The sequence below is a fragment of the Protomyctophum bolini genome (assembly GCF_963924005.1).
Source record: "Protomyctophum bolini genome assembly, chromosome: 4".
Lineage (NCBI taxonomy): Eukaryota > Metazoa > Chordata > Actinopteri > Myctophiformes > Myctophidae > Protomyctophum > Protomyctophum bolini.
In genome coordinates this window covers 43,014,002-43,028,993 of record NC_137865.1, presented here as the reverse complement: position 1 = coordinate 43,028,993, position 14,992 = coordinate 43,014,002, and the positions used below count along the sequence as shown (strand labels likewise).

Here is a 14,992-nt window from a genome sequence, read left to right as displayed (position 1 = left end):
ACTCACAAAAGTGACAATAGTTTCACACTGCCCTGAGTATTGATTTTGTTTTGTGCATTTATTTTAGTCTCTAGTGTATAGTTACACAATCCTATGGATTGCACTCTTTATGCAACTGCTGTGCGGTACCAATACGTGGAACATGATAATAAATATTAGTTTGCACTGCATACTGCCTTACACCACTTAGCTTGATTGCTTTGCTAGCAGCTGGTTGGCCCGCGTAGCTGTCTGAGGCCTTTAGCTACCTTCATCTATCATGTGGTTTCATGTGTCCGTGGAGAGTTTAGAGCCATTGGAGGAAAGTTTGCAGCAGTTAGAGAGAGCTTTGCTGCAGATGCAGTTCATTCGACACTGACCTTTCCACAGTGTCGACATTTTCCAGTCTGTCGGCGTCTGTGGACCCAGTGATGACGCACCGTGCTGGGCTAAAGAGTTGCGGAAACAAAATAAGATTTAATATTGAGAGAATATAAAGTGTTTATTTATACATCTTCTGTCCGTCTCCCTGTTCATCCATTCAGGTACTGACCTCCCTGATCGCACGGCTCCCTGGCTCCCTGAAGGAAGGCTTACACCTGAAGTTTATCTGAAGAAAGGCATCAAAACAATGTGTACATGTTACAGCGAGAAAACTAAACAACATTGTAATCGCTTATTATTTCTGGGTGGTTTGTTTGTTCTGATCAACTGTACTGTGATCCCTGTCAAAGCCAAATAGAGCACGGTGTCCATTCCTACAGTGGTTTAATATAATTTTGACCACCCACTCCTGCCTACAGCAAAATGTTAAGTACTGTACCATCTAGTCCCGCCCACTCCTGCCTACAGCAAAATGTAAGTACCAGCTAGTCCCGCAATATTTCCACTATGAGACAGAGAGAGAGAGAGAGAGAGAGAGAGACCATTTCAGCACCACGGTCAGCGACACAGTGGGCTGGGCTTACTGCTAGTACCAACAGTAGGTTATTAATAAATAGATGCCTATACGTTTTGACGTTTATCGGTAAGGACGTTTCGAAGTAAAACTTCTTCTGCTCTAGTTTGTTTCCATTTTGTCAGTAACAATTGAGAAACCTATCCCAAATTAGGGATGCACTATAAAAACGATCATCATATCGGTATGGGTGAATATTTACTTAAAATAAATGCATTGTCTAATGCATTAGTGCGTAGATCTGCTATTTTTCAATAGCTAAATTATAACTATTATAATGTTTAAAACACCATAATGTATAAATAAATGATGGACAACTAGGCCTTTTCGTGGAGGGGTCTGAATAAAATTTGGATTTAAAACTGTTATTCGTCTATAGTACTTATTGTGTTGGATGGAGAGCCTGATGAAGACGGAGGCACCAAACCTCAGGCCTCTGTGGTGGTGGGTGTTTGTATGAAGACGGAGGCACCAAACCTCAGGCCTCTGTGGTGGTGGGTGTTTGTATAGAACCTCAGGCCTCTGTGGTGGTGGGTGTTTGTATAGAACCTCAGGCCTCTGTGGTGGTGGGTGTTTGTATAGAACCTCAGGCCTCTGTGGTGGTGGGTGTTTGTATAGAACCTCAGGCCTCTGTGGTGGTGGGTGTTTGTATAGTGTTATTGATTTGTGGCGTTTCCGTACCGTCTCCAGTTGCTCCATACACATTACGTGGACTGAGATCTTACATCCAGCACATTTCTTCCTGGCCACAGATTTTTGCTGAAGGGGGGAGAAAAAAAAACTATTACAGCAGGTAGGTACAGTATTGCCTGATTTAGAACTGGTTAACATGCCGTGTCACGCACCAAAAAATTGCATATGCAGAAGCTCGCAACGTGTCAAGCTGTGACACGTTGTGAGTAGGCATGTGGAAAATAATCGATACGTATCGATACATCGATTATGACGTGCGCGATGCGAGTGAATCGGTTCATTCACTGTGTGTCGGTAGAATTGACGGGTGAAATCTCGATGGATCGTTCGCGGAGTGCTTGTATCGATAAAATCCGTGGTTGCACTGTTTTTTCATGGTAAATTTCACCCTATCCTGTGTTTCCGAGGCGCATTCAACGTACCATCAGAAAGGAAGAAAAAAAAAAGGTCTCTCGCGAGTCGCAGCGCAGACACAGGGCGCGTTCGGAAATAGCGCACTGAGCCCACTGTGCAATGCAAACTAATAGGAGAGTGTGCTCCGGTGTGGTATTTCCGAACGCGCCCACAGTCAGTGAACAGAAGCTACCGTACGACGGTGCAGAGGGTGCTTCCCGCAGAGGAGACACGTTGAGAACAGACAGACTCAGACTATAATAGCACCCGCGACTAACAGAAGTGAGCCCCACGCATTAAACAAGAAGCACCACCTTTACTCTTTAGCTTTATAAAATAGCTGTCCGAGTAGCTTTGTCCGTCGATCAGTTGACTTTTCACTGTAGCGCTGCGTGCTGGACTGCTGGTAATGAGCCACACTCCACAGCTGTGCTTGCTGATTATCCGACGCAAATCTGCGTCGCGATCATTATCAATTTGTAATGAAAGAAAGCTTCTGCAGTCTGCACACACGTGTACAACAACAACAACGCCACAGCAACTTTCCACTGTCCAGCTTTCCCCTGCTGTTCTCTGGGATAGAAGCCTTATTTATATTCTGCAGCAAGACGGTGTCGCACGCCTAAAATTGCAGATCCACAAGCTCACAGCGGGGCGTGGATGAGACGCGTTGTGAGCTTGTACATCTGCTATGTATTTATAACGTTAATAATACATGCAGGCCAGGGTCTTCAATGTTTTTCAGGTCAAGCCAAGGACCACTTTAGCTGAGAGTGAGAGATCAAGTAGGGACCCCCAAATTATATTATAAAACTGTTGCAGATTAAACTAGACATAGACTTGTTTGACAGCACTACAAGTGTGACCTGTAATTTTTGTTTTGTTTATTTGTTTCTTTTCTATTTATATGTTGGTAACATTAATTGATGAACGATAGGCTATTACATTTTAATCTCTTGAAACCTCTATACTCAAAACCTCAAATTGACCTTTGAGATATAATAATTATACTATAGCCTATGATTATTAGTAATCTAACAATTCCACAATAACCAGCAGAGAGCAGACCCTTTGTTTACTTCAGAATTCTATAAGTTGGGTTGTTTGAGATGCAGAGCTATAATACTAACCTACAGTAAAACAATAAATTGCTTTGAATTTAAATGTAATGCATTTTTACATGTTTTGGGAAATTAATAGAGCTTTAATATAAATCCTTTCTATTGTGATGAATCGCCATCAAATCGTATCGGTAGAGGGGTGAATCGCATCGTATCGCATTGATTTGAACTAAATGGTTATCGCATCGCATCGCATCGGGAAGAGGGAGAATCGTATCGCATCGTATCGCCAGGGGATTCCATATATCTCTAATGTATCGTATCGCTGGCAGTGCATCGAGATGCGTATCGAATCGTGAGATGAGACGAGATTCACATGCCTAGTTGTGAGCTTATGGATCTGCCATTTGTGATGTGAAACTAATAAGAGCAGGATTTTATAAGTCTGGATCAGACGAGTCTGGAGAAGCCAAGTACGCACGGATTAAAGCAGAATATTAAAGGACCACTTCACCACTTTTCAACCTATCTTCATATAATAGGTCCTCACTAATAATCATGATTTTTTTCTACTCAGTCTGTGTCTCATAGGAGGGCTGTGGGCTGATTAGAAACCGTATTCAGTGACATCATCATTAGGCAAGATTTATTTACAAAAAAATGTCATTATCGTGAGAACGATGGCTTCCATTTTCGCATTGCAACTTTCCAGGACTAGAAAGCCTGCAGTTTCTATTAGCTTGTATTCCCCATCGATGATGTCACTGGAAGACCGTTTCTGAACTGCCCACAGCCCTCTTATGAGACACAGACCATTTTATGATTATTAGTGAGGACCCATTATATGAAGATAGGTTGAAAAGTGGTGAAGTGGTCCTTTAAATCTCACAAAATAAAATCTCTCTGAAAATGTTTGTATGACCAAGTCCTAATGTGAAACAGTATGTAGAGGAGTTCCCCCACACACTGCCGCCGATTCCTAAACAATTAACACGCAATGGAACATCATGATGTTTTAGGAATATTTATCCCTTTAGTTCTACTGTACATACTGGCCGACCGGGTGAAGAAGACTGTTGAGATTTTAAGGAAAACGCTTTTAAACATTTTGCTAGATTGACCATTACAAATGCCTAAAATAATGAATAACCTAAAAAACAGCCACTACAGCCAATACTACACTTCCACGGATGACGTGCTGGCTTCTTCGTGGCGGCCGAGAACCTTTAATCCATGCGTGCGTCTGATTGACTTCCTAGAGCAGTGGTCAGCCAAACCCTGCCTTCAAAGTCCCAGTAGGACTGAAACCCAGTTGTCCAGTATCAATGTTGTGGCTCACCAGAGTCTTGGCGATGCAGTGCTGCTCTCCAACGTAACAGAAGTCTCCGGAGCCGCTGGTTTCAAACCAAATATGATCACCAAACAGAGCATTGTCCTGGCAACGGAAACAACAGGGAGTAAAGACACCCGTCTTGTAGTTATGGATACATTTCTCTTTGGATGTGTAGAATAAATAACATATGGGTTTCTGGTGAGATGTACCTTTAACCCATTCTGAACGGGAACCCGTTTTGGTGTTTAGCATCATGTTATGCTTTAGCTATTGAAAAATAGCAGATCTACAAGCTCATAGCGCGCCACCGAGTGGCGCGCTACGAGCTTGTAGGTCTGCTATTTTTGAAAAATTCGAAGAACGACTGACATTTTTTTAGAATCTGATCTCAGGTCAGAATGGGTTAATCAGACCAGTGTGTGTCCCGTGGAAACCTCGTATGAATCTGATCTCAGGTCAGAATGGGTTAACTGAATCTCCTTGGACACTCGGTCAATGACATTATGTTAGACCAGTGGTTTTCAACCCTTTTCACAGCAAGGCTCATTATTTATTCTGCATTTGAGCCACGGATCACCACCATTTGATGACATTTACTTTGAATACATTGTTGTCGTTGGATAAGATTTGGTCTACAATAAGAGACAAACAGGCAAACATTGATCAAAATAACAATTCTCCGTCGTCTCCGACATTCTCTAATTGTGTACACTTCTTGTAAATTAAGTAATGCATTTAGCTGAGGAGCACCTGGAACCCCCTCAAGGACCACTGGTTGAAAACCACTGTGTTAGACGAGTGTGTGTGTGTGTGTGTGTGTGTGTGTGTGTGTGTGTGTGTGTGTGTGTGTGTCTCTTACGCTCCAATCCACTGTGCTGCTTAGTTCTCGGTGCGTTTCAGCTCCGCTGGGGGCTGACACACTGGGCTGGGCTGCAGCATGCTGGTCAGCTGGTTTCCCCTGGGCCTTCCTGTCAGACACAAGAGACAAACAGATGGAGAGACACACAACATTTGAGGGCTACAAAGGAAAATTATGAAGGTATTCACTTATTATTAAACTACTCAAACTTTAGTTTAAACACACACATTTAGATCCCCCAGTTCTGTAGATGTAATAATATATGACAACACATATCTTACGAGGCTGAAACAAAGTTAACGGCGATGAGTTTCCATGCATGGATGAGGTTAACTTGGGATTGGGAACACCAAAGATTTGACCAAAACTCAAACACTGTCAGTGATTCAGCCTCCTTGTTAGCATTAGCCACAAATGAGTTAGCTTTTTATTAGCCAGCTACACAGAGGATCGTGTTTTGATGCGCTAATCGTTTTTTCATCCTCTCTGCCTAAATTAACGCCATCTCCCCCCCCCCCCCCCCCCCCCCCCATCTCTCATGGCACGAGTGTGAACAATCAATCACCAAACTGAAGAGAATCTGTTAAATACAATCCCCAAACCAACCAGGCTGAGGAGAGACAAGCTCTGCATCAAGGCCACTAGCCTGTAGTAGGTTGAGGTTCACTATAGAAGGTGAGGGGAGGGTGGGAGTCGGGGGTTACATACAGCAGGAACGTGCTCCAGTTGCTGAGCTGGGGGCCAGGGAATCCGGGGGGGCCCCTGGAGAAGGCAGGGTGATGGAGGTAGCACAGCGACGTCCTGCCTTTCCCCGGCCAGGGGCTGCCGGCCTTCATCACCGTCGACACCTTCCTCTTCCTCCGCTTGCGGCAGGGGAGGCAGGTCCGAGTGCAGGGGGCGGAGTCAGGGGGTAAGGCTATCAGGGGGTGGGAGGAATTCCTTCTCAGGCAACGAGGGGTCAGGGACCGCGAAGACCGCAAGGAGGGGGAAGAGGGGACGGGGGAGGCTGAGGAGAAGGAAGGGCCTTCATCCTCCTCCTCAGCCAGCTGTTCCGCCTCCGACGTCAGGCTGCTATCCGATTGGCTGTGGTCACCGTCGCTGTAGCTGTCATCGTCTCCGTCTGATTGGAGGCTGCTGGAGCGAGACAGAGTCCCTTCCCCCGCCCCCCCTCACCTCCACCTGCTGTTCTCCCACACCACCAAGCCCCTCCTCGTCTTCGGACATCTGGATCAGACTGGCCAATAGCATCGAGGGACCCAGCAGGGGGGTGTCGATGGTCCTAAGTTTCCCCAGCTTCCTCCGCCGGACGGCGAATCGCGGATTAAAGACGGGCGCGGTGGTGCTGGAGCACCGGCGACCACGCCCGACCCTTTGGCTGCGATTGGCCGACGGGGCGTGCCTGGTCCCGTGCCCGGCGCAGTGTCCCCCCACTAAGGCTAGCACCCCTCCCCCTTGCAGCCGGAGGCTAGAGCGTCTGCGCCGCGATAGGCTGGACGAGGCCACGCCCACGCTGGAGCGCCGGCGGACCTTGCTGGTCGGCAGAGCGACGCTCGGCCTCCGCTGGGGACTCTGAAGAACAAGCCCGGTCTCCTCCTTCCTCTTAAAGTGACGTCGGAAAAACGTGTCCATGTTGGAACGTCGGCCGGCTGCGAGCGGGTCGAACCTCTACAACCGGCGGGCAGAAACCAGTCAGAAAACTATTAGTGACTAGAGATCTAGAGTTGTGGCCCGCTATGAGGCCCTCACACCTATACGTCACATCGGTTGATCCAGCCAATATCTCTGTATCTCTATCAGTCGGTCCTCCCTTAAGCCATATATTATATTTGATTGATTGAATGAATAAATACTTTAAACAGTGTGCAAATAGTACAGTGGTACGATTATACAATGACGCTAAAAGGATAAACGCAAAAAGCAAAATAAAATGACTTTTCCCGGCCTGGGCCACGGCTGAGCGGTCCGGGCACCTACTGGGCCGGTGGTCCGGCCCATGTGCAGCGATAGGCCTATGTCAATTTCTACCGGTTAGTCCCTTACAACAACAACAACAACAACCATACACCAGTAAATAGCACAGTTCTGATCCCCTGACTATCCAAGTGAGCCCCCTGCAAAATCAGTTTTACTTGAAATATCATCAAAATCTGTTTAACCTTACTGTCATTCTGAGAGCAACAGGAATTAGAGGACAGACAACTGGGTGGTGCACTGGTGATCTGAAAGATGATTCTCATTTTGCAATCACCTCTTATCAAATCACAACTCTACTCTATACCAGTCCAAATCTATTGTAATTTGCAAGGAGGACACAGATGTATGCACATGCACACACGCACTACGATTTGTCACAATATTATGCGAGCGCACGCACACAAAGAATATGATTATACCAGTAAGACGCCTGAGGACGAGAAGCACGTGAACCTCAACCTCTGAACCTTTCCAAACATTAATTGGTTGAAAGTAATGTTGCCGAGGATCTGGACTTAAGAGTATACAATTGACAATTCAGTGCTTCCCTAGCCAGAAGCTGATAGTGTGTGTGTGTGTGTGTGTGTGGGGGGGGGGGGGGGGGGGGGGGGGGGGGGCGGTTTCACATCACAACTTCTGCGTTTTGTGATTAATTATTTGGCCTATTCGCAGCCGCCTATTACAAATCATACTGTGGTGGGCTGGTGGCCAACCACACAACAATGTAGGGGAAACACTGTAGAATCTACAGTGTAGATACTGTATACACTAATAATGCTCGACGTGTTGGAACTCTCTCTCTCTCTCTCTCTCTGGATAAGAGAAATGTAAAATGCTTGATAACAGCAAGTGATGTGAGCAGCAGAGAACAAGGAAACCCTGTACTGTATGTATGTAGTGATTATCGTCATGGACAACCGGCCAATAGATTAGTGACCTGCTGGAAACACTCCATTTATAGCACCTTCTCCTACTACGCTTCCTGTCCTGTCAGCTAATCAAGCGGCACCTTACTGTATGTTGGCATGGTAGCCAGTCATGGGTGGAATGACACACACACACACACACACACACACACACACACACACACACACACACACACACACACACACACACACACACACACACACACACACACACACACACACACACACACACACACACACACACACACACACACACACACACACACACACACACACACACACACACACACACACACACACACACACCTATTTGAGCAAGATTAAGTTGGTTATTATAGGTTCCAAATGGTCTGTTCCGATATATTTTTGGTGAATTGCCCAACCCTAGCCAAAGTGTGTCCTGCGAAGTGGCCCTAAGCTAAACACTGAACCCTTAATATTATTTATCTGTTCATGTGATCATGCTGCTTGTATGTATGTATATATGGCCAATACATATTCCTGTAATATAGGCTATTGAGTGAAGCTGAAATGGGAGGAACACACAACTGTGGTGGTCGCAAAGGCACAACAGCGCCTATATGGACCCGGACGCCTCAAGAAGTTCGGCCTGAGTCCCACTAATCATCAGGGCCCTCTACCGAGGGATGATCAAGAGCCTGCTGACAAGCATGCAGCTCCACCAGCTGGTATGGGAGCTGAAACAGACAGGGACCATAAGGAGGGTGTTGCGCACAGCCGAGTGCATCACTGGATGTCGGCCGCCAGTTTGGAGGATCTGTACACCCAGCGCTGCCTCAAGTCGTCATCAAGGGCCTCACACAGCCCCATAACAGTCTGTTCATGGGCCAAATTCCAATACTGCAACTTTCACACTCGCTCACTCCCCTCGCGTCCTCCACTTGCTCCTTAGCTCCGCCCCCAGCGAGGAGGAGAGGATTCGATGCGAGGACAGAGTAAGTAGCCTTGCCGAGCCATGAGGCCCATAGGCCTCATGGCTCTGTAGCTTGAGGCAGCTTGATGTACAAGTACACCCCCTGGACATGACGCTAGTATGCCGCAGGGACTTACCCGCAATCCAACCCTTGAGGCTGAGTGTCAAGCAGGGAGGAACTGGGTCCCATTTTTCTTTTGTCTTTGGTATGAGCTGAGTGAGTGAGGATAGAGTGGTGGAGTGGATTTGCCTCTAGAATCGGAATGTGCTACGCGGTCATTTCAAAGCGACGGCACATTCCGCGATCACTTATGACGTGTATCAATTCAATTCAATTCAATTCAAGTCTGGGAAAACATACGTTTACATTGCCAAAGCAAAAGTGGTGGAACAATACAGTGTCACACAGCTGGATCACTGGAACTCTGAAACCAGAGCCGTACAGTCTACAGAATAGACAATTCATCATTTTGTGCATGTAACCGAGGCCAATGTGTAATGGTAACATGTGCAAGGCTATTTATTCCTGAACTAGTGAATAAGCGCCAGGATGCGCAAACTTATATAGTATATGATTGTGAAGGGAATTCCTGACCTGCCCGTAGCCCACGTTCCATTTTGCTCGTATAAATCACCCCCCCCCCCCTCCGACGGTCTTTGCAAATAACATCTACTATACAAGTGAAAAGGTGTACCCATACTCATTCTTTCTGCTCTATCTCCGACCGAACCACACTTTCACCACACATCTCTATATGCAAAATAAATTCGGAACGCTCCCCGAACTGACATAGGCTATTTTTTAGCCGTTCAAGTGTCTTATTTACTCTATTAAATATTACTTTTATGAAACATTCCTACACGGAACACGGAATCACTGCTGCCCCAACACGGTCAGAAACAAGCCCAACCAGCCCACAAACAAGCCCTTTAAACCACGCTACTTACATACACTACAACTCGCTTACAATTCGCAAACCTGGCAACACCCTGCCTCTTACGTCACCAGCTCTGTTGCCAACTACGTTCACTTAATGGGGCCAGTCTTTCACAGTGACACACATGTTACATGAACCACGCGCCCGGGATGGTTTCTACCCCTCAATGTCGTATTTGCTGCGCCCTTCTAATGCTGCGCCACGCCTACTCTACACTCACTGCTTGCAGCAGCAGCACTCGCTGGGAGCTGGGTCTGCAGGCGACCCTCGCGCAGGACATTGATGAGAGACAGAAGGAACAGGAGAGATTATACGATCGCTATTTCGCTTATTCCATCTAAATCTCTTTATTTACAAAAAAAATGACTCGACGATTCCCTTAGTTACATCAACATTGTTCTTTGACATTAATCGGATTGTGCCAACATATCACCCTTACACCGATCACTTTGCCTATTTTCGCCACACAGCCAATTTACTTCCGCGAGCGGCCGGGCCATTCCGCCCATGCGAATGCATGGAGAAAAAAAAGAGACGAAAATCCAGCTGTATCGGAGCAGTGCCACACACACACACAGTCAGTCACACACACACACACACACACACACACACACACACACACAGAGGAGTTGACAAGTGAGAGAACGAGACGGCTGTTGCGTTTCACCATGGCCAGTGCTGTTGTAGACAGCGACGACGATGATACACGGAAATAAGTGTGGAAAAGAAAACGAGCAGACATCACAAAGAAATCGATCTGTCCAACGACGATGGTACAAAGACAACAACACAGCCAACTATATTCTTATAGAGAAAAGCTCTCAGCTAATTCGCCCCGTGCAAAACAATTAACGCACGGAGTTGCGGTCTGCATAGCTGCAGACATGCGACCACTATCAGTGGTGGAAAACGCTGGCTTTCAATATTTAATGAGAGTTGCAGAACAGCAGAACCACGTTACAAAATGCCATGCAGGTCACACATGTTTTCACTCCTAAAATGTATCAAACTAATAATACATGTGAAACGTTGCCCGTTAAAATCGTTTTGTCTAAAAGATCGTCAAATATATGGCCGTTAGTACTGTTAATTCAACATCCGGTGAGGGGAGGATACGGATTGTGTATGGAAATCAGCGCATACAGTGGGTGGGCTTTAGACCGGATGTAAGCCACATCCACTAAATGTACACTAAATAGAAATAGTATACAATACTGCATAAAATGGTGTAGCCTACTGCAGCTATTTATAACCAGGTAGTGTATAAGTGAAATTGAACACTTAAATTAGTATTTAATACTTGAACTAACAACAGATGGGTCTATATACTATTTGACTTTTTTTTTTCTTCTTTCTTTTACTTACTTAGAGCTTAACAAGAATGTTACAAGTCATCTCATCTTCAAGAAACATTTAAAAAATGTTAGGGCATAAAACCCAAAGTTGTTAAACCTTTTATTATTCTCATTCTGATTTGTTATTTATAGAAAATAAATGTGACTTATTGGGAAACAAGTGTTTTTCTTTACAAACCAAGATATTGGCCTAAATTATAATGAATATAGCCCTCAATGCTGAAAAAGAAGGTTTTAAAAAAATAGATTGAAAAAATTTAATCGAACATCGAAGCAAATCGTGAGCTTCAAATCGAAAATTGAATTGAATCGTGGACTAGGCGAATCGTGATAGCGAATCGAACATCGAATCGAATCGTGAGCTGCAAATCGAAAATTGAATTGAATCGTGGACTAGGCGAATCGTGACAGCCCTAATGTATACATACGCCTGCACGCGCACACACACGCACATGCACGCCTGTAAGGCCCCCCACACACACACACACACACACACACACCAACATGCGATTCATTAAATAACTATTTCTCCGCACGCGCGCACACAACATTATTCACGTGAAGCCTACAGGGAATTACCGACGGAATGTATATACACACACACACACACACACACACACACACACACACTCCCGGCTCACACGCTTAGAATTTATAGATGCGCGATTACATAACAGCTGGGCGTCATTATAGCGAGCCTTAACATGTTGACTACACTACACTACACATAATAACTAATAACCCGTTTTCAGCTTAAAGCAATTATATTTCATTGAAGCAACTCCTTAGCATTGTTTTCATACCATGGATGTGATAAGAAAATGTATCAAACATAAGGGAAATATTAAATAGTATCGGGTGTACCAGTTTGGGCTTTTCTTTTTTTTCAATGGGGCAATACATTGATTAAACAAACGTTTGATTGATTGAGTTGTACAATGTTATACAACCCTAAACTACTTTTAGAATACACTACACAATACAATACAATTTTACAACATATAATATTGGCCAATATGTCAAATATGTAAATATTACATATAATGGCATTGAATGGAAGCGGACCATTTGTAACACATGTTACAAATGACCCGCTTTTGCAAGTTTTCTTTGCAGTTGCTTACAGACCAGAATGAATGTGAATTCCGTCTAAACACGATGCAAACTAATGAAGAACATAAGCATGAACACATCCATGTGGATTTTTATTCACCAACACCAAAGACAAAAATTGTAGCACACATATACTCCAGGTGTAAAATTATACGCATTTTGAAGGTAAACACTTCAAACTTCCTTGCTGTACACATACTGACGCGATGGCGTCATGGTGGCGTTGACCAATCAAGAGATAACGTCCATGTTACAACCGTGAAGCGTTACAACCTTGGCGGCTCTCCCCTACATTTGTTACTAACATTAGGTTGTGGCGAAGTAGAAACGTGGCGAGCAGATAGTGTGTTTTGGACAAACAGGCTAGGTATTGCTGTTGATTTGGGTCAACTGGACAAACAGCGTGGTGTTGTTTTGTGTCTGTGTTTGTGTTGGAGCACCTCAGTGTGGCCGTACAGGTCATGTGCAACCTCTTCCACAGAGAGATGGAGACACTAAATCTCAGCTGGACAAACATGTTGGCACGCATGCATCGCTGCCTTGCATGCTGTGTGCTACTGTTGAGTCTGTCACTTACTTTGACTGATTTATGGCATTGTCTTTCTGTTAAAATCCAACTATGTTAATTTAAGAAATCTGGCCATATAGGTCATTGTTTATTCTCTGTGCACACGTGTAGCCTATTGTATGTCAGACTGTATGTCTGTCCCAGTCACAATCCTTTAGTAATTAGGCTGTGGAAATATTCAGGACAAAACAATGGTACATTTCCAATAACCCATCCGTTACTACATGTGGAGTCAACTCCCGCCATTTATTTCTTCCCATAGTGCGTGGCGAAGTAGCTCTGGGATGAAGTGCGCGCGAAGCGCGCACGAAATTCTAGTACACTATAACAGGAATCCTAGCATTCAGGCATGCACAGAGAGAAATTAATTAGCATTTGAGGCAGATGAAGTGCGCACAATATAGCCTATATTTATATAGCCTAGTTTTATTATGCTTATATCACGCAATAAAGCCAGTGGCTTGTTGTGGTCCTTTCACTTTCACATTATGTAGGCTATAGATATAGGCTACTTTATCATTCTGAAGCTCTATTCATTCAGCGAAAATGTGTCTCTTCAATAAACAGCAACGCTTTTTAGTTTAATGTGTGTGCGTGCTTACGTGTATTGTTTGTTGTCAAGAGGTGTACTTGTTTGTCCTTTTGTTTGTTCGTTTGATTAATGTAATGTAAATGTCCGTTTGTATTGTGAGACTTGTGATACATAAATCCATAGCCAATAAATAAATAAAACATTGAGAAGAAAAATACCTAGGCTATAATTTAATCTATCATCACTAAACAATTATTACTACACTGCTATCAATCTATTATTACTAGCCTTCTATCAACAAATATGACAATATGAATTATCTTCAACTTATATTAGTAGTATACTTTCACAGCGATTTTGCACGTGCAATTTGTTGTCATTATGCAGTTGTCCGTCTTGGTAACTGGTTTTACCTGTCGAATACTGCCGATTGATTTTGTAATCTTTTTCCTGTATACACTCAGGGTAGGCAAAAATAAGCTTCTAGCTTCAGCCTACACCCTTTTGGTCCGTTATTTTCTTCTGCAATTTTCTTTTGTTATTTATTGTGATGTATTGTGCTGAAAAGGACCAAATAAACTATCATCATCATCATCATCATCATACTAGTAACTTTTAACATTACAAACCTGAGACACAACATCACAAAGCATTGAACTAACGCATATAGTTAACAGACACATTTATGAGCCTACATTTGTTACGTGTAGACAAAACTAACTATAAAGTAAGAGCAGTAGTGGCCGTATACAACCTGAGTCACCCTTCAGTCCAGCTGTCAGCCAATGAGCCCAAATGGAACAACAAATAGATAAGAACAGAGAGAGAGAGAGAGAGAGAGAGAGAGAGAGAGAGAGAGAGAGAGAGAGGAGAGAGAGAGAGAGAGACCAGGCAAAGGAGACAGATGCTTCGGTTTTAAAAATAGCGCTGTCTGATAAGTCTGGAGGATGAACACTCTTTAAGCCTACGAGTTAACACCCCTCCCTCCCCACCACCACCACATCCGCCACCTGAGTCACAGACAGACAGGCACACCGGCATCAACCCAAGATGGGTCTGTATGTCAGTCAGCTTGTCTGATCTAGGGACACCGTTCCGTGTCTTTTGTGATCAGCTGCTGTATAGATGAAAGGGCTAGTATCCCATATAACCCATTTTTGACCCGAGATCAGATTCTAAAAATGTCTTCTATACACCCCGACAGTTTTCTGGAAAAGCTACGGTTCTGTGTCAGTCATGGTTCTTCGATTTTTCAAAAATAGCAGACCTACAAGCTCATAGCGCGCCACTCGGTGGCGCGCTATGAGCTTGTAGATCTGCTATTTTTCAATAGCTAAAGCATAACATAATGCTAAACACCAAAAATGGGTTCCCAC

The 14,992-nt window shown here is 44.4% G+C and overlaps 1 protein-coding gene across 1 annotated transcript in view; it reads right to left on the bottom strand.

Annotated features, from left to right (window-relative positions):
• dgkzb (diacylglycerol kinase, zeta b) overlaps window positions 1-14,992 on the bottom strand; it is a 48,816-nt gene that overhangs the window by 21,464 nt on the left and 12,360 nt on the right. The window contains 7 exon segments of the mRNA XM_080760877.1: window positions 360-428; window positions 533-589; window positions 1,619-1,696; window positions 4,424-4,519; window positions 5,277-5,385; window positions 5,985-6,428; window positions 6,430-6,941. Coding sequence (XP_080617003.1) covers window positions 360-428; window positions 533-589; window positions 1,619-1,696; window positions 4,424-4,519; window positions 5,277-5,385; window positions 5,985-6,428; window positions 6,430-6,905 — 1,329 coding nt within the window. The 5' untranslated portion in view covers window positions 6,906-6,941.